The sequence below is a fragment of the Chiloscyllium plagiosum genome, unplaced genomic scaffold (assembly GCF_037043375.1).
Source record: "Chiloscyllium plagiosum isolate Xiang-an unplaced genomic scaffold, Cpla_swu_hap1 HiC_scaffold_18, whole genome shotgun sequence".
In the NCBI taxonomy this organism is placed as follows: domain Eukaryota; kingdom Metazoa; phylum Chordata; class Chondrichthyes; order Orectolobiformes; family Hemiscylliidae; genus Chiloscyllium; species Chiloscyllium plagiosum.
The window spans coordinates 77,747,777-77,768,932 of NW_028270156.1; the positions used below are offsets into that span (position 1 = coordinate 77,747,777).

Consider the following 21,156-nt stretch of genomic DNA (forward strand, 5'->3'; position numbering starts at 1 on the left):
TGATATGGAAGGATCCTTTGGGGCCTTGGAGGGAAGTAAGGGGGGAGGTGTGGACGCAAGTTTTGCATTTCTTGCGGTTGCAGGGGAAGGTGCCGGGAGTGGAGGTTGGGTTGGTGGGGGATGTGGATCTGATGAGGCAGTCACGGAGGGAGTGGTCTTTTCGGAACGCTGATAGGGGAGGGAAATATATCCCTGGTGGTGGGGTCCGTTTGGAGATGGCGGAAATGACGGTGGATGATACGCTGTATATAGAGGTTGGTGGGGTGGTAGGTGAAGACCAGTGGGGTTCTGTCCTGGTGGCGGTTGGAGGGGCGGGGCTCAAGGGCGGAGGAGCGGGAAGTGGAGGAGGTGCGGTGGAGGGCATCGTCGATCAAGTCTGGGGGGAATTTTCGGTCTTTGAAGAAGGAGGCCATCTGGGTTGTACGGTATTGGAACTGGTCCTCCTGGGAGCAGATGTAGCGGAGACGAAGGAATTGGGAATATGGGATGGCGTTTTTACAGGGGGCAGGGTGGTGTAGTCTAGGTAGCTGTGGGAGTCGGTCGGTTTATAGTAAATGTCCGTCTTGATTCGGTCGCCTGAGATAGAAATGGAACGGTTGAGGAAGGGGAGGGAGGAGTCTGAGACGGTCCAGGTGAATTGGAGGTCGGGGTGGAAGGTGTTAGTAAAGTGGATGAACTGTTCAACCTTCTCGTGGGAGCACAAGGCAGTGCCGATACAGTTATCGATGTAGCGGAGGAAAAGGTGGGGGGTGGTGCCAGTGTAGCTGCGGAAGATGGACTGTTCCACATATCCTACGAAGAGGGAGGCATAGCTGGGGCCCATGCGGGTGCCCATGGCTACTCCTTTGGTTTTGAGGAAGTGGGAGGATTGGAAAGAGAAGTTGTTCAGGGTGAGGACCAGTTCAGTCAGTCGAAGGAGGGTGTTCTCTGAGGATGAAAGATCAGCCCTCAGCAGAGGTCTCACCTTCATTCCCCCACGCTCCCGGATTAAAGAGTTCAACACGCGGTGTGACATCGAACAATTCTTCCATCGCCTCCACGCCTACTTCTTCAACCAGGATTCTTGCCCACCCTCTGACGACCCCTTCTCCTGCCTCCAACACACCCCATCCACCTGGACACACCGTGCTGGCCTCTTACCTGCCCTCGATCTCTTCATAGCCAACTGCTGCCGCGACATTAACCGCCTCAACTTCTCCACCCCTCTCACCGACTCCAACCTCTCACCCTCGGAACCTGCAGCCTTCCACTCCCTCCGTTCCAACCCCAACCATACTATCAAATGGTCAAGGGAGGTGCGGTAGTAGTTTGGCGCACCGACCTTTACACCGCTGAGGCTAAACGCCAGCTCGCAGACACCTCCACCTACTGACGCCTTGACCATGACCCCACCTCCCACCACCAAACCATCATCTCCCAGACCATCCATCACCTCCTCACCTCAGGGGATCTCCCATCCACCGCCTCCAACCTCATAGTGCCACAACCCCGCACCGCCCGTTTCTACCTCCTGCCCAAAATCCACAAACCTGACTGCCCCGGCCGACCCATTGTCTCAGCCTGCTCCTGCCCCACCGAACTCATCTCTGCATACCGCGACACGGTCCTGTCCCCCTTAGTCCAAGAACTCCCCACCTACGTTCGGGACACCACCCATGCCCTTCACCTCCTCCATGATTTTCGCTTCCCCAGTCACCAATGCCTTATCTTCACCATGGACATCCAGTCCCTGTACACCTCCATCCCCCATCACGAAGGACTCAAAGCCCTCCGCTTCTTCCTTTCCCGCCGTACCAACCAGTACCCTTCCACTGACACCCTCCTTCGACTGACTGAACTGGTCCTCACCTTGAACAACTTCTCTTTCCAATCCTCCCACTTCCACCAAACCAAAGGAGTAGCCATGGGCACCCGCATGGGCCCCAGCTATGCCTGCCTCTTCGTAGGATATGTGGAACAGTCCATCTTCTGCAGCTACACTGGCACCACCCCCCACCTTTTCCTCCGCTACATCGATGACTGTATCGGCGCAGCCTCGTGCTCCCACGAGGAGGTTGAACAGTTCATCCACTTTACCAACACCTTCCACCCTGACCTCCAATTCACCTGGACCGTCTCAGACTCCTCCCTCCCCTTCCTCAACCGTTCCATTTCTATCTCAGGCGACCGAAGCAACACTGACATTTACTATAATCCGACCGACTCCCACAGCTACCTAGACTACACCTCCTCCCACCCTGCCCCCTGTAAAAATGGCATTCCGTATTCCCAATTCCTTCGTCTCCGCCCCATCTGCTCCCAGGAGGACCAGTTCCAATACCGTACAACCCAGATGGCCTCCTTCTTCAAAGACCGAAAATTCCCCCCAGACTTGATCGACGATGCCCTCCACCGCACCTCCTCCACTTCCCGCTCCTCCGCCCTTGAGCCCCGCCCCTCCAACCGCCACCAGGACAGAACCCCACTGGTCCTCACCTACCATCCCACCAACCTCTATATACAGCGTATCATCCGCCGTCATTTCCGCCACCTCCAAACGGACCCCACCACCAGGGATATATTTCCCTCCCCTCCCCTTCAGCGTTCCGAAAAGACCACTCCCTCCGTGACTCCCTCGTCAGATCCACACACCCCCACCAACCCAACCTCCACTCCCGGCACCTTCCCCTGCAACCGCAAGAAATGCAAAACTTGCGCCCACACCTCCCCCCTTACTTCCCTCAAAGGCCCCAAGGGTTCCTTCCATATCCGTCACAAATTCACCTACACCTCCACACACATCATTTATTGCATCCGCTGCACCCGATGTGGCCTCCTCTATATCGGGAGACAGGCCGCCTACTTGCGGAACGTTTCAGAGAACACCTCTGGGACACTTGGGCCAACCAACCCAACCACCCCGTGGCTCAACACTTCAACTCCCCCTCCCACTCCACCAAGGAGATGCAGGTCCTTGGACTCCTCCATCACCAGACCATAGCAACACAATGGTTGGAGGAAGAATGGTTGGAGAGCTTCCTCATCCTCCGCCTAGGAACCCTCCAACCACAAGGGATGAACTCAGATTTCTCCAGTTTCCTCATTTCCCCTCTCCCCACCTTGTCTCAGTCAAATCCCTCGAACTCAGCACCGCCTTCCTAACCTGCAATCTTCTTCCTGACTTCTCCGGCCCCACCCCCACTCCGGCCAATCGCCCTCACCTTGACCTCCTTCCACCTATCGCATTTCCAACGCCCCTCCGCAAAGTTCCTCCTCTCTACCTTTTATCTTAGCCTGCTGGACACACTTTCCTCATTCCTGAAGAAGGGCTCAATCCCGAAACGTCGATTCTCCTGCTCCTTAGATGCTGCCTGACCTGCTGCGCTTTTCCAGCAACACATTTTCAGCTCTTATCTCCAGCATCTGCAGTCCTCACTTTCTCCTGGTAGGTAAGAGTGACTTCATATTAAGGTCATATTTGAACAAATGTGACATCAAGAAGACCTAGTAAAACTGGATTCAAAAGGAATCAGGGAAAACTCTCCACCAGTTATAGCCATGGCAAACACAAACGAACATGATTGTAGTTGTTGGAATTCAGTCATTTCAGTCCCAAGGCATCACTGCAGGAATTCTTCAAAGTGCTGCCTGAGACCCAACCATTTTCAGCTGCCATTACCATATTTTTCCAGCTAAATTGCGGTTGCACATATCATTCATGGGATTGCATGAATTTGAACCAGAATACATTCCAGAAATTGCTTCAAGAAATATAACCAGATCAGGATTTGAATTGTAGGTCATAAATATTGTGAAATAGTGAATTGTTTGGAAATAAAGCAATGTATGTCTTCAGCTTAACATCATAATCATAAGATGACATCAAACGTATTATCAAGAATATAATGATTGGTACAACGAAATTCCCTTGTTACAGATATCGCTAACAGGCCCACAAGATTCAGTCTTTTTGAACTGATATGGGCAGGAGGTGTCAAGATCATTAAATTGAAGAAAAAATTATAAATCACTGTTCAGGGACAACAAACTGATGTGTCAAATCTTTGGAAAAATAAACCAAAATATGTCAGATGGCCAAAAGCATTTAAATAATTGAACAAACTTGAAGCTAGAGCAAGTAAAAATACCAAAGCTTCAAATTTCGTGGCACAAGACACAGTTTACTATTGCTACCTGTTTATGGGGAACCTTTAAAAGGTCCACTTGCAGGACCTACTGAAGCCAAACAGAAACTCAATGATGTGAATATGTTGTAACTACGACAGATAGAGGAAAATTCAGTGAGTGTCAAGTCAATAACAGGCTAGATAGTGAGGAGATGAATATGTTTACAGAATAAAAAGTACAATAAAAATCAGATTGATTCTGACGTAATAAGTTTTTTTAAATTTTTGTTTTAATTGTACACTGAATTAGGAAAATAACTGCTTTAAAACATTTTTGAAATGTTACTACACCTTCTTAAAAGCAAGTAACCTGATACACAGCTTTTGATTCAAGCATTCTGGTAAGCTGAAGTAAGTGTTGCGTGTGAACGGAGCTTTGGCTGATAAGAAGTAGCTGATTTGTGTGTGGACTAATTAGTGATGACAAAGACTTCTGTCTGCCAACATTTATGTGATTGGCTCCTAGGTAGCTGTATGTTTTAGTGGTGTGAAGGGGAGAAGCACATGGACCTCTTCAAAGGCAGGAGCTGTCACTTTTCACTTCAGTAAAATGAAGCTTGAACCTTAAGATATTCAACTTATTTTCTCTTTCACGGTGCTTTAAACTAATTTTTAAATTGATAAGTCAAAGACTTTTATAAGTTAGAACCAGTTACCCTGAGCCTCTTGCAAACAGGTGAAATTATCTGGAGAATGGATATCAAAAGTAGTGTTCTGATCAGCACAAAAGTTCTCAGTGTTTCTGTGGAGAGACCACTGAACTGCTTTCCCAGTCTTTTCCTCCACCCATGACATTCTTATTTTTCTTATCTGTGTCGGTCTGTCTATGTGTATAGAAGAGGAGTTTATAATGGTAAGAGTTTTGAGTGGTAGAATTCTATGTCGATGGTTCAGGATAGTTTATCTGTAGTTAAGAATGTCTATTTATTAAAAATAGATTCTAAGTACAGCAGCCTGGTCCATGCTTTCTGTTGATGGATCTAAAAGTAGGTAAATTGGGGAGTTCTGTGTGCTTATCATTTTAACTATTATTATAGAATCAAAGAGAACTGCAGCACAGAAAAAAAAGGTACATCTCTGCTGATCATAAACAACCACCTATTCTAATTCCATTTTCCAGCAGTTAGCTTGCTGCTAACTTACATTCCGTTCTGGGAAATGGTAAAATTTGAATTCAGTGAAAAGAAACTGGTATATACAGCTAGCTAATGGCAACCATGTAGCCATTATCAATTATTAGAAATCTATCTAGTTCATGAATTCCTTCAGAATTGATTCCAAAGGTTTGCCCACTACCAAAGTCAGACAAATTGGCCTGTAATTATTTTGCTGATATGAAGATATTAAAACAAAACAGTACATTTCATGACTGGTGAGGATTGGAAAATGATCCTCAGAGCATACAAGATTTTTCTCTGCTTCATTTACCTGCACTCCACCAATCAGGCTGTAGTAATTTATCAACCTCCAAGGATGTCAGTCCCTTCAGTACTTCTCCTCATTATTCTTTTGGAGGGAGTACTTGTGCCATATTAGGGTTTCATCTCTGGGCCAGAACTCTAGACTTTAAATTCCACAGCAGGTCTTATTTATAGAAGGTATGTTTCTAACGTGATTCGTCAGGTTGATTACTAGGCTGGAAATCCATCAAGTACATCTGGTGAATAGGAGTGGGATAAATTCCCAGTCAGCCATCCTGCAGAAGGCATTGGCAAACCACAGCAGTACTTTGCTTGTAAGTATGGACTTTTCTCTTGGACAATCATGGCCCAACTCTCAGAAATGAGAATGAGAGAAATGATTGAGGGGCTTACCGTAAAGGTCAGTAGTTAACAATTCATTCTTCTACCATAAGAATGATGTGCTGAACATTCAATTTGAAATGAACATGTGCAAAAAACCTAATTATTAACAAATGTAAATTGTTTTTTTTTTATTGACAGTGTGTGTGAGAATGGAAATCTGAAGTGCACTGGTCAGGATCCTCAGGGTAAGAGCAAAGATGCAGTTTTATTGTGTTTAATTATTTTTGGAGTAGTTATCTGGGTGAATATCATACCTCCTGGAAAAATGTGCAGTTAGATTGTCTTGGGTTGAAGCTGTTGAGAGAATGGGGAGGAAGCAGCAATGAAAAAAGGAGGAACAAAGGAGATGGAGCAGTGTGAGGATTGAGAAAGGTGGGAAGTGTGTCATAAGTATGAGGAAAGCAGAGAAAATAATTCCTGAAATATGTATAATTTAGGTAAATATAAAAATATCAGTTAATCACCAGAATGATCCTCCATACAGAGGGGATCTCTTATGAAGCAGATGGGACTCAACATTGTTGAAATTTATAAGATTGCCTCATTGAAACATATAGCATTGTTAAGGGGTTTGACAATTAAAAACTGAGTGGTGGAACAGAGGGACCTTGGAATTCAGGTACACAGTTCTGTGAAAGTTGAGTCACTGGTAGACAGGATGGCAAGGCTTTTGGGGCACTGGCCTTCTGCAGTCAGAGCAGCAAGTATAGAAATTGGGAAATTATGGTGCAGTTGTACAGGACATTGGTGAGGCTGCACTTGGAGTATTGTGTTCAGTTTTGGTCACCTTGCTTGTAGAAAGGACATTAAACTGGAAAGAGTAGAGAATAAATTTACAACCATGTTACCACGACTCAACGGTCCAAGTTTAGGGAAAGGTTGGACAAGCTATGAGTTTTTCTTGTGTAGGAGACTGAAGTGGGAATCTTATATACCTCTAAGATCATGAGAGGCATGGAGAGGGTGAATGCACTCAGTCTTTTTCCCCCAGGGTTGAGGAATCTAGAACTAGAGGGAATTTGTTTACATTGAGGGGAAAGAAAGAGTAAAAAGGGAACCAGAGGGACAATTTGGTTTTTAAAACTAGGGTGGTACATATATGGAGTGAGCTGCCAGCAGAAGTGGCTGCAGTGGGGACATTAACATTTGGACAAATACATAGATAGGAATGGTTTAGAAGGATATGGGCCAAGTGCAAGGAGGTTGGGGGGGGGGTGGGGTTAGTCCAGGTAGACATTTTGGTTGGCACAGACCTGTTTGGACCAAAGGGCCTATCTCTGCTGTAAGACTCTACAACTCAGGCTGTTTCCTCATGATGAAAGTCCACTTAAAAACAGTCATACCCTTGTTTCCTGGCTGTCCTCACAATCCTATGCTGTGATCCCCTTCCTGCAATGACTTAGGTGCCTGGTCCAACCTCAACTGGGTGCAGAACTGACAAAAGCTTTGCCTTCTACTGTCATTGATTGCAGAGGAGTTGCTAGGTATTAGACATTGCTCTCAGTAAGGAGTTGTTCCATGGTCAGCTGCTTGCCTGATAAATACCTTTGTGTAACAAGGTGGAAAGGGTCTTCACAGACAAGGTGACCTGGGAATCTGGCAGATAAGAGCCTTGTCACTATCACAATATTTTACCCAAAGTGTCTAAAATGATAGAGAGACAAAGTTCTGAAGGGAGTGATATACGATGGTAATTGTACAACAGTATAACATGGTAGCTACATTTTAGCTTGTGATTAGTGGTACAGTTCCTTCAGGTCAGGTGGTCTGGTTTCAAGTGCCACCTGTTTCAAGGTGTGCAGTTCCATAGTGAACAGATTGATTAGAAAGTGTCTACAGATACATTTATGGCATTAAGAGTCAAAGGTTTTAAGCCAGAGAAATTGTATTAGAAAACAAGTTAGTTTGAATCATGTTTACAATGCACATACTATGAACAATTTGTTTCCATCTTGTTCAAATCAAGCACTGAAGGTACAAAAGTGTGAATGAAGTATTGAAAGAGAGAAGGCTGGGGCTCACATTTAAGAGAATTGGATAGTGATCCAAGGTTTAAGATTATGTGGGTTTGATACGGTTACTTGTAAGATAGTTACACTTGCAGTTAGGGTGAAAATTGAAGTCCATTGGATTCAGTTGGCTAAAGAGTGTGTTCAGGAATTCTGAAAGAGTTCAAAATTGGAGCTAGCTCTTGGATTTGAGGTAACTACCAATTTGAATTTAAAGGAAAATTGAATAGGAGAGAGGATGTATCAGAATGATTGTCAATTAGATTAACAATGGTGGAAGGAGGCTTGAGTGAAGATAGTTAAAAATCACACAATTGCCTGATCACCTGATGAAGGAGCGTCGCTCCGAAAGCTAGTGTGCTTCCAATTAAACCTGTTGGACTATAACCTGGTGTTGTGTAATTTTTAACTTTGTACACCCCAGTCTAACACCGGCATCTGAATCATGAGTGAAGATAAACATTGCAGCATATCCAGTTTGTGTCATTGTCTGCTTCTATGGAGAATAGAGTGTGAAGTAGCAGCTTTAGGGGAGTCGTCTGAAAAACAGCAGCAACTTACATCAGGTCACAAGCAGATAGACATTGATATTAGTTAACTAAATGGGTACGATGCTAAAAAGATAGCTGAGTACAAGGATAAAAACCACAACACCAGATTATAGTAATTAGAAGCACACGAGCTTTTGGAGTGCTGCTCCTTCATCAGGTGATAGTGGATGACAATTGTAAGGCACAGAATTTACAGTATGATTAACTGAAATTATACATTAATACCTTGTCTGTTGAGTTTCTCATCTGTTTGAATACCAGTTTCACTTTCATGTGAAAAATCACAAAATCTTTAAAAGTTGCATTCTCAGGTTAGCTGCAACAATTGATGTTAGCTAGACAATGTTGAAGGTGTTAGCCCTGTGTTCTGTGTATGCCATGATGTTTAGATCAATTGTTATCTCACTTTAGATGAGAGTTTTACATGAATTCATGCAGTTTGAGCAAAGTACAATTAACTCCACACATACAAATTCACCCTACAAAGTGTGCATGTGGGTCTGTGTGTTGGAGGTTGAGTGGAGAGAGTATGTATGTGTAGAATATCTTAAGTCTGAGGGGGTGCTGGGAATGTGGGAGTCTGGGGTGGGGGGGTTGAAAGTGTCTGAAAGTGTGTGCAAGTGTAGAGTGGTCTAAGTTGGAGAGGATGCCTGTGAGAATGTGGGTGTGTCTGTAAGGGTGAGAGTGTGTGCATGTGTATAGGGCAATGGTGGTCACCTGTAATGTAACATGAACCCAAGATCCCAGTTGAGGCCCTTCCTATTAGTACCAAACTTAGATCTATCAGCCTCTGCTCAGCCACTTTTCACTGCTGCCTGTCCCAAAGTCCACCTTGGAGGATAGTCACCCAAAGGTTGGAGGTCAAATGTCCTGGATGACAGGTGTTCCCAACTGGGAGAGAAACATTCCTGTTGTTGTGCAGTGCCCATTTGTAGCCTTTGCTCAGTTTCCCTATGTACCATGCCTCAGGGCATTCTTGCCTGCCATGTATAAGATACAATGTTGGTGGAGTCACATGAGTACCTGCCATGTACAAAGTGGGGTGTCCCCACATGTAATGATGGTACCCATGTCCACACTGAAGTCTTGCAGCACCTAATGTGACAGGGTTATATGGAGTTGTCCCAAGAACCAGGCAGCTTGCTACAAACCTCAAAACAGATCATTGTTTGTTTGGCAGTTGTTTAAAGGCAAGCAGTGGAGGTGTGGGGAAGTTCTTGGCCATAGGGAGGGCCTCAATCAGGACCTTGGGCTCATGTCACATTACAGATGACCACCATTGCACTGTACAGACTTAGACACTCAACCCCCCCACCCTCCCTCAGACTTGAAACATTACACAAACGCCAACCCAGACAGACGAACATGCACATTGTGGGGTGAATTTGTAGTAGTTACATTGTACTTTGCTCAACAGCTGCTTGAATTCATGCAAAACAAATTCAAATCTAAGTGAAAACAATCTAAATCATGGAATAGGCAGAACACAGGGGGCTAACACCTTCAACATATTGTCTAGCTAACATCAATTGTTATAGCTAACCTGGAGGAGAAAATGAGGTCTGCAGATGCTGGAGATCAAAGTTGAAACTTTATTGCTGGAACAGCACAGCAGGTCAGGCAGCATCCAGGGAACAGGAGATTCGACGTTTCGGGCACAGGCCCTTCCTGAAGAAGGGCCTGTGCCCGAAACGTCGAATCTCCTGTTCCCTGGATGCTGCCTGACCTGCTGTGCTGTTCCAGCAATAAAGTTTCAACTTATAGCTAACCTGAGAATTCTACTTTTAAAAGGTTATATTTACACAAGAAACTGTTATTTGAACAGATGAAAGACAGGATTTTTTTGATGTATAATTTGTCAAATCACTAAATTCTTGCTCTAAATTGTGCCTCAATTGTGTCTACTATCATCTGAAGGAGTGGTGCTCTGAAAGCTTGTGCTTCCAATTAAACCTGTTGGACTAACCTGGTGGTGTGTGATTTTTAACTTTGTACACTCCAGTCCAACACTGGCATCTCCAAATCATGAGTGAAAGTAGCTATGGTCTTGGCCACAAATATAGGACAGAACATAATTACAAGCAGAAGGAGACAATTCAGCTCCTTGAGTGGACCCAGTCACCTATTTGATCATGTCTGATCTCATCTCAATTACACTTTCCAGCCTACTCCATAATCCTTCAACCTTAAAATACTGCAGAGGCTGGTATCCTCTCTGGAAGTCACCATTTACATGTACACAGTGCACTGGCTGTGGCCCACCAGCTTAGAGTTAATTCTATGTAATTTGTTCTCATCTGTAACAGACTTTAAATCAGCCAGTTTAGAAATTAGTCCTCAAAAGGAATACCAGTTAAACTATGCAGATGAGCCAGTTCATGAATCAAGTTCCCAAAATCAAATGAAAAGCAGTACAAAGGCTGTGGCCAGCCAGCTCAGTCAGTCCTGAGCTAACAAGATTCTGAATTGTAATTTTTACTGTTTGACAAAACGATGAACAGCAGTTTACAAAAAACAAATTTAAAGGGAAAGGGGCAAAGCCAGAACCCCAAACTCCACCTTACAACCCATTCACAAGGAAAAGAGGACCAACCTCAAATCCCACCTTATCAAAAGGTGAAACAGTAAATGCAATCAGACAGTCCAATTTACTGAATATAACAGTATATTACAGACACCCTGGCAACCCACCCAACCCTCCCACCTAGCCACTAAGGCAGCCCACACCCCTTCTGGCCACCTCTAGGCAAACCTGTCCTCCGTGGAGACTGGAGGACTACCCACCTTCTGGCCACCTCTGGGCCAGCCTGCCACAGTACCTGCCCAAGGTGACAGCACTGAGGACAGTCTACCCACCCTCTAGCTCAGGTTGACTTATGAGCCTTCAGCTCAAAGGCCTGCTAGACCCAGGGACACAAGTGCAGGTGATAAACCCAACAAGCAACAAGACAGTCCATTACCATAAACTTTTCTTCAATATGTAGAGTCGATTCCCAGGAATGGAGTCCACTCCAATGTACAGTAGATTGCTAAAAACAGAATCCACAGCAAGGGTGGAGTCCACTCCTGAAGGGAACAAATACACCCCATAGCACAGGTGTTCAGACTCCATAGTTTGAGAACCAGGCCCACAGTAAATTGTAAGGCTGCTGTTAACTCAGGGGTTTGGTCCACTCCCAAAGGCAGGGTCTACTCCCAAACTCCAGGATGTTGCAAGTGCTCACCACCAACGCTGAGGAGTCTTGAGGCCTACCTACAGGAATAGCTCATCTGGATGTACCACCACAAGTTCAGTCCAAACACCAAAAACAGTGAAGACATACAAGAACACCAGTGTACAAGGGCTAAGCCCTGCCACAGAATCAGATCTTCTCAAAAAAGGAGAAACAGGCTGTACCCAGCCAGTGAAAGAGTTTCCTAATGAGGGATGAATTACACCTGAAACATTAAGTCAGGCAATTTCAAAATCAGACTACAAAAGAATGCTAGCTTTGTAAGCCAGCCAGTTTCAAAATCAGTTTCTGCTTTTTGGAGAACTTAGCAGTGACACTAGCCTAGCCAGCAGTGCCCTAAACTGGGAGATTCTAAATGTCCAGGTTTTAAGTTTACAAAAGTTAACATTAACAGCTATACACAAAATTTTGCAAGGGAGAGTGGCAGCAAAGGCAGGCCCCCAAACCCTACCATTCAACTAGTTTTCAGGAAAGGAGGACAAACCTCAAAGCCCATTTTCCATCACTACAAAACAGTACAAAGTACATTTAGACAGTCCAATTACACAAGTCCATAAAATACAGACTCTCCTGCAACCCACCCATCCCTCACTTTCTGGCTACTTGAAGGCAGCCTGCCCCTATGCCCCTTCTGGTTCTCAGTTCCACCCCGACTTTCCAACTACTCCTAGGATAGCCCATCCTGTTCCCCAACAGCCCCAGGACAACAGTGGTCAGGATGGTGTATCCAGCTTCCTTAACTGTCCTTTGCACCTTCTTGCCACCTCAGACAGCCTGCCCTGGTACCTGCCTGGGGCAACAGTGCTGAGGATGGCCTACCCACCTTCCAGCTGTCTGCCCCTACATACCATTGGTCTTTCCCCCTGATGTGCCATCTGGCCTGTGGATGGCCTTGACACCTTTCAACCACCTTTAGAACAGCCCATCCCCTTCCCTGAAGGGAAGCATACAGGGTAGCCACAAGCCTTCTGGATTTCAGCCCACTACACTTTTGGTGCTCAGCTGCTCTTTGTTGTGGTTGTTCGCCAAGCTGGGAATTTATGTTGCAGACGTTTTGTCCCCTGTCTGTCTAGGTGACATCCTCAGTGCTTGGGAGCCTCCTGTGAAGCGCTTCTGTGATGTTTCCTCCAACATTTATAGTTATTTGTATCTGCTGCTTCCAGTTGTCAGTTCCAGCTGTCCACTGCAGTGGCTGGTATATTGGGTCCAGGTCGATGTGTTTGTTGATAGAATCTGTGGATGAGTGCCATGCCTCTCAGAATTCCCTGGCTGTTCTGTTTGGCTTGTCCTATAATAGTAGTTGCCCCAGTTGAACTCATGTTGCTTGTCATCTGAGTGTGTGGCTACTAAGGATAGCTGGTCATGTCGTTTTGTGGCTAGTTGGTGTTCATGGATATCGATCGTTAGCTGTCTTCCTGTTTGTCCTATCTAGTGTTTTGTGCAGTCCTTGCATGGGATTTTGTACACTACGTTGGTTTTGCTCATGTTGGGTATCGAGTCCTTCGTCCTGGTGAGTTGTCTGAGTTGGTTTGTGTGCTGTTATGATGACAGATGACAAGCAACATGAATTTGACTGGGACAATGCTACTATTATAGGACAAGCCAAACAGAACAGCCAGGGAATTCCTAGAAGCATGGCACTCATCCACAGATTTGATCGATAACCACGTCGACCTGGACCCAATATACCAGCCACTGCAGCAGACAGCTGGAACTGACAACTGGAAGCAGCAGATACAAATCACTATAAATGCCAGACGAAACATCACAGAAGCACTTCACAGGAGGCTCCCAAGCACTGAGGATGTCACCTAGACAGGGGACAAAATGTCTGCAACACAAATTCCCAGCTTGGCTAACAGAACCACAACAACATGCACCTGAACTACAAATCTTCTCCCAAACTTTGAGCTCAGCTGCTCTCACACCTTCTGACCACCTCTAGGACAGCCCACAAGCCTTCTTGGGAAGAAGGAACTCAGAACAGCATACCCACCTTTTGGCTCAGGACAACTGGCATCAAGGTGGCCTACCCATCCTTCAGCTCTGAGCTTTCAAGAAACCTATGAGCCTCTCTGCTCAGATGCCTGCTAGATGTGGGGACACTAGACAGTGCAGGTGATAAGCAATGAGACTGTCAATTACAACAAAGCCCTTTCTAGTACCCAGTCCATCACCATAAAGAGTTCTTCAAAATGTAGAGTCCATTCCCAGGACCAGTCTACTCCAGTATACAGTACATTGACAGTAATGGAGTCCACTGCTAAAAACAGAATTCACAACAGAGGGCAGAGTCCACTTCTGAAGGCAGCAAATGCACAGCACAGGTTCAGTCTCCATAGAGGCCTGGTTTGTCCACAGAAACAGGCCCACAATAAATAATGGTGCAGTTAACCCAGGGGTTTGGTCCACTGCAAACTCCAGAATGCAGGAAGTACTCACCTCCCAGCACAGATGTTCAGTCTTTACAGACATGAGGCCTACCCACAGGAACAGCTCATCTGAAAGTTTAATTTCAGATAAGGGCTCAGTCCAAACAGTGAAGACGTACAAAAACAACAAACCTAGAATCCAAAGGCCAAGCCCTGCCAAAAACCCAAAACTTTTACTTTGAGAAAAGAACAGAAAAGAGTAAAGGCTATAACCAGCCAGTGAAAATTCCCTAATGAGAACTGAATTGCACCTGTAACACTTCGATCAGGCAGTTTAGAAATCAGTCCTCAATAAGGAATACCAGTTAAACTGGCTATGCAGTTCAGGATCAGTTTCAGGGGAACCAAGAGCAGCAGTGACACTGACTGGCCTAGCCAGGAGAGTCAGTTCCCCAAACTGAGGAGATTCTACAGCTCCTGTTGTATGGTCAATCAGCTTTCCTGATTGCCCCCAGGTTAACAGTAACACTGCATGTAGCCCAATCAGCACCCTAAATAAAAGTTTTAAATCATTTTATTCATGAGTACAGTTTACAAAACAATTAACATTGTTTCTGTACCAGGCCCCAAGCCCTACTGTTCAACTAGTTCAATCAAATGATAACAAGCCTCAAATCCCAGTTTCAATCATTACAAAACTGGAAATGACATTTATGCATACAAGAGTCCAATTAAGTGCATAAGAAGGGCTTATGCCCGAAACGTCGATTCTCCTGTTCCTTGGATGCTGCCTGACCTGCTGCACTTTTCCAGCAACACATTTTCAGCTCTGATCTCCAGCATCTGCAGTCCTCACTTTCTCTCATACAATATAGACCCCAGCAACCCACCCATTCCTCCCACCTTCGAGCCATGAAGTCAGCCCACCCCTATGCCCCGACCTTTCAACCACCTCTAGGACAGCCCATCCGGCTTCCCCATCTCCCCAGATGATGGGCAGGACAGCCTACCCATCTTCCCTAACTGCCCTTTGCATCTTCCAGCCACCTCAGACAGCCCCCATTACCTGCCTTGATGAGTGCCAAGAATGGCCTACACCTTCTGTACAGTCTGCCCCTATAGCATTTGGGCTCTTGCCCACTTGGATGAGCAATCTGGCCTGTGGACTGCCCAGACCCACATTCTGGCCACCTCTAGGACAGCCCATCTCCTTCCCACAAGCCTTCTGGATCTTGGCACAGCCCTACACCTTCTGGTGCTTGGCTGCTCTGACACCTGACTTCCCCTTCTTGGGAGGACAGTACTTACAATGACCTACCCACTTTCTGGTGGTTGGGGCAACTGGCATCAGTGGCCTACCCACCCTCTAGCTCTCAGGGTGGCAGGTTTCAGGACAACCTATGAGCCTCCCAGTCCTTTCTGGTACAGAGTCCATGACCATAAACAGTTCTCTTCAAAATGTGGAGTCCATGCCAGTATATCAGTGCCTTGTCACAAATGGCATCTACTCCAAACTGCAGAGTCCATTGCTAAAAACAGAATCTAAAGGGGAAGGTAACTCTTAGGGGTTTGGTCCACTCTTGAAGGCAAAGTCTACTCCCAAACTCCACGATACAGCAAGTGCTCACATTCAGCACATGTCCAGACTTTGCAGAGGCCTAGTGCTAAGATCAAGCCTACTCACAGGAATGCTCATCTGTATTTTCAGAAGGGCTCAGTACTAAAACAAAGCACTAAACAGTGAAGACAAGAAAACTAGAGTCCAAGAGCTAAGCCCTGCCATGAAATCAGCATAGTCCTTTCCTAAAGAAAAAAAGTGTAACACGCTGTAACCAGTTAAATAATCCCCTAATGACAACTGAGTTACTCCTGAAACTGTTTAAATCAGGCAGTTTAGACATCAGTCCTCAAAAGGAATACCAGTTACAAACTGGCTAAATAATTCAGCTAGTTCAGGAATCAGGTTTCCAAAAACAGCAGTAACACTGGCTGTAGCAGCAGCTAGCAGTCAGTGCCCTAAACTGAGGGCAGTAAATCCCCTGGGAGAGGAGCAAAGCCAGGCCCCAAACCCTACCATTCAAACAGTTCAGGGAAATTAGGACAAACCTCAAAAACCAGTTTCAATCACCACAAACAATAACAATTACATGTACATAAGACAGTCCAATTACAGAGGAGTTGTACATAAAATAGATCCCAAGCAATCCACCTCTCCCACTTCTGAAGAAGGCAGCCTGCCCCTACACCCCTTCCAGCTCAGTCCACCCCAATCTTCTCCCAGCCACCTCTAGGAGAGCCCATCCTGCTTCCCAACCCACCCCCCGCCACCACAGATAACAACAGTCAAGACAGCCTACCCACCTTCTAGTTTCCCTAACCATCCTTTGCACCTTCTGGCCACCTCTAAAATAGCTTGTCCCCTTCTCTGGGATACAGAATGCAGGGCAGCCCAGAAGCTGTCCCAATCAAAGTTTGCCCTTACACCTTCCAACCACCTCTAGGACAACCTGTGACAATTACACCTTCTCAAGACAACAGCACTCAGAACAGCCTACCCACCTTCCAGCTCTTGGGGCAGGGAGCATCAAGGTGGCTTACCCACCCTCCAGCTTTCACGACAGCTTACTAACCTTCAGGTTGGCAGGATTGCCTGCCTACTTACCCTCCAGCTCACAGGGTGACAGCTTTCAGAACAACTTAAGCCTCCCAGCTCTCAATAAGACCAGCCAGACTTAGGGACACAAGACAAGCAACAAGACAGTCAATTACAACAGTCCTTTTTGTAGGAGATACCATTACCATAAAGCGCTCTCCAAAATGTAGAGTCCAGTTCCAGGAAGAGTAGTGCATTGTCAGAATGCAAGTCCATTCTGAACTGCAGAGTCCATTGCAAAGAGAGTCCACAACCAAGGGCAGAGTCCACTCTGGAAGGCAGGGAATGCACACCCCACAGCATACAGGTGTTCAGTCTCCATTGAGGCCTGACACATCCTTTGAGACCTAGGCCCACTCACAGGAACACAGTACATTATAAGGGAGCAGTTAACTCACAGGGATTTGATACACTCCCAAACTCCAGGATACAAGTGCTCACCTCCTAGCACACAGGTGAGGAGTCTTTACGGAGGCCCAGTTCCAGGTCTTCACATGGAAGAGCTCATCTGGTCAGATATATTTTCTCTGAAGGGCTCAGTCCAAACACCAAAAACAGTGAAGACACATACAAAAAGCAAAGTAGAGTCCAAGGGCTAAACCCTGCTACAAAAATCATTATCCTTTTCTCAAAGAGGAGAAAAGAGTAACATGTGCTGTAACCAGCCAGTGAAACAACAACCCCCTAATGAGAAGAGTTGTCTGTGTGGATCAGGCAGTTTAGAAATCAGTCCTCACTGAAAAAAACAAAAGTTAACAAACCAGCTAAATAATTCAGCCAGTTCAGAAATCAGGTTTCCCTCAAAACAGCAATAATACACCAGCTAATACAGAGTCACCACCCTAAACTGAAGGGCATGCTAACCCCAATCAAGGAGTTCATTGTTAATGAAGTCCACCTTGTTCCAATTTCTACAGCCCATTACAAATTTTAAAATTGTCTATCTCCTCCTTAAATTTACTCAGTGTCCCAGTATCCACCATGTTTTGGGATAATTAATTACACAGAATCATGACCCTTTGAGAGAGGAAATATTTCCTCATCTCTATTTAGGTTTGCTACCTCTTATCCTAAAATTCTGACCTCTTGATCTGGATTACCCCACGTGAGGAAGCATCCTTTCTATGTTTGCTTTGTCAGTCCATGTTAGCATGTTATACACCTCAGTTAGATCTCCTCCTATTCTTCTGATCTCTTCTTATTCTTCTGATCTCCTGAGATTGTAAGCCTAAACTATTCAATCTCTCTTCATAAAACAAATCCCTCATCTCTAGAATAAACCTCGTGAGCCTAGTCTGAAGTACCTCCAATGCAACTATATTCCTCCTCAAGTAATGAATCCAAAGTTGTGTGTAATATTTCAGATAGGGAGTCACTACTACCCAGTAAAGTTGCAACAACACTTCAATACTTTTATACTCTAGTCTTTTAGTCATAAATGCCAAAATTCCATTTGCTTTCCTTATTACCTGCTGAACCTGCATATTCGTTTTCTGCAATTCCTGCACACATTTAATCCTGCACACATTTCATCTGCCAAATTTTAGCCGTTCACCTAACCTATCTATATCTATTTGTAAATTTATTATTTCTTCATTGTAGCTTATTTTCCTACCTATTTTGTCATGATCTGCAGTTTCGGCTATCATAACTTTCTATCCCTCCATCCAAATCATTAATATAGATTGTAAATAGTTGAGGCCTGAGGATCAAACCCTGTGGCATCCTATATTTGCATCTTGCCAACCAGAAAATGACCCGCTTTTCCTCATTCTGTGCATGCTGTCGATTAGCCAAATCTGTATCCTAAAACATTACTGCTAATCTCATGTGATCTTATCTTGTGTATTAACCTTTTGTGCAGCTTCTTATCAAATATCTTCTGTAATCCCAGATATGTTACATTTGCAGGATTCTTACATTTTCAAGGAATAAGTCAATTATGATTTGCCCTTCATAAAGGCATGCTGACTCTGATTAATTGTATTTTTCAAATGTCCTGTTATAACATCCTCAATAATAGTTTCCAAAAATGTTCTGGTGATACATGTTAAGCTAACTGCTCTGTAGTTTCCTAGTTTCTGATGCTTTGCCTTTCCTGCATCCAAGGAATTTGAAATGTTGTAATCAATGAATTCACTATCTCTGCTGCCACTTTCTTTCAGACCATCGGGCTTAAGGGGGTATAAAAATGTTTAATGGACAGGAAAGGCACATTTGGAAGTTTGAGAAGTTGCTTTTGAAAGTAAAACACTTGCCTTGATTAGAAAACTTAGCTCTTAACTTTATTTCCCTTAAATTGACAGCATCAAAGCTACTGTAAGGTATAATTACAGTGTCAGCAGTTCACATAGGAAGTTATGTTATAAATGTTTAAAATTGAGAATAGAGTATATAAATTTTAAAATGAGTACAGTTAAAATTGTGTGTCATCATCTGTTCCCTCTTCTCACTGTCACCACCTGATGTCTGATCTTGGTGTTTATTTTTGTGTAAATGTCTCTGGAATGTTGCTCGGATAAGATAGACACATTTGAATATTATGTATATAATTCAATACGTAACGAGAAAACAACTAAATTTAAGCAGTATAGCACAGAAACCTTTTGAAACTGATGTACAGATGTTCTGTTTCTTTTCAGAACATTGCTATCCTCCTAAAGTTTACTTCAACTGTGCAAATGCGCAAGATGGTGAATATGGAGCTGCTTGTGCACAAACATGTCAGATGCTGGCTGCAGAAGGTCAATGTGTAAGTAAGCAAACATTTTGTATGATTCACATATCTGATTAAACAATGAAAGTTGTCCTTGTGCAATATATTGTAAAATTTAAGTTAATTATTTTCCATTACATTTGATTCAATTTCCTCAGTTAACAACAAAATGTGTATCTGGTTGTGTATGTCCGGATGGTCTGGTGCTGGATGAGGGAAAAGGCTGTGTTCACCCTGACAATTGTTCATGTGAATATGGTGGGCATTCATATGGACAGGATGACGTAATTGTGAAGGACTGTATGAAGTGGTAAGAAATATTTGACCTCTATTTTCTTAATGACCGCTGTACAAACAGTAGCAACTATGTTGTATGCAAGACAAAAAACAAGTCTTAGTCAAAGGAAATTTGTTAGCCAATGCATCTTGTTGTTGTTCAACCATTGCCATGAAGTCATTTATTTTCACATGAATTATTGAAACAGAGTAATGGTAACCCAACTAATTAGTTGTTAGAAAATTAACTGCTATGATAATGCATCATTCCCTCAGTAGACTACTACAATGTCAGATTATGCACATGTGATAGCATTTAATCCTTCCATCAACTTCTTCAAACCTACTTGTATAAATAACAGTTTCAGGGCTGTTTAGAAAATTTAATGTGACTGGGAGTGAACAAGGCAGGAAAATAAATAAATAGGTTTTTGAATAAATTTTAAATTACCTCCTGAAACTGAAAACCTTAAAACTAACAAAGGAGCAACTATTGGTATTAATTACTGGAAAAGTCTGATCTTAGACTGAAACCTAATAGATCATATTTTGCTTGGTATTAGCTTTAACAAATTGGTCTCTTGCTGAACCATAAGTATGCAATATCTCACATTTTGCTTTAATAATAAAACAGAACTTTATTGACAAAAGAAATGGTAAAATTAAATGAATCAAACTAACTACTTCTAATTCAAATTTTTTTAAAAATTTAGCACGCAGTACAAGTCTGATCATATTCATCCCCAAGTATTCCTACATAAATTGAAAAGGGAAATAACGTCGGTATCATACTAAAAGCACACTCCAGTACAAAATCCAAAAACATACCATGCATAATACCCAAATGATCACTCATATAGTACATCTGCAGGCCTGCCTGTCTGTCACATATCTATAGGCTTAAGGCACTTCAACCTTTAGACTGCAATTGCACATAACTTCTTTCTGGAATTTTTTATGCACCTAACTTGAATATGCTCAGATTGAAGTAGACTCTTCGGGGTTTTATCCCAGCACTTCTGGTCTCAGCCCAACATTAACTCTTTGCTATAAAACTATCAAGTTTTACTTACCTTCAAAAGAGCACTGGTTTGTATAAACACCTACACCAAAGGACAGCACAGGACTGCTCAAAACCTAATGTATAGCCCTCTCTCAAAACTATGGGTGTTATCCTTAAACTGAAAAAAACATCCTTAACCTTCCAAACTAGAGCTTATTTATATTATTGTGTCGTAAACCCTATGAATGTACAGAAAAACAACTCATTAATTCTAAACCTATACCTCAAAAAAAGTTTGAAAAGAAATTACTGTGATCATAGAAATACAAGGTAATTATTAACTTCAGTAACACAGGAAGCCTACATGTTAGT

At 44.0% G+C, this 21,156-nt stretch overlaps 1 protein-coding gene across 1 annotated transcript in view; it reads left to right on the top strand.

Moving 5' to 3' along the window:
* Window positions 1–21,156, top strand: part of LOC122558129 (mucin-6-like) — a 128,299-nt gene that overhangs the window by 58,845 nt on the left and 48,298 nt on the right. The window contains exons 4-6 of the mRNA XM_043706448.2: window positions 6,110–6,156; window positions 19,432–19,541; window positions 19,664–19,815. Coding sequence (XP_043562383.2) covers window positions 6,110–6,156; window positions 19,432–19,541; window positions 19,664–19,815 — 309 coding nt within the window. The remainder of the gene's footprint in view (window positions 1–6,109; window positions 6,157–19,431; window positions 19,542–19,663; window positions 19,816–21,156) is intronic.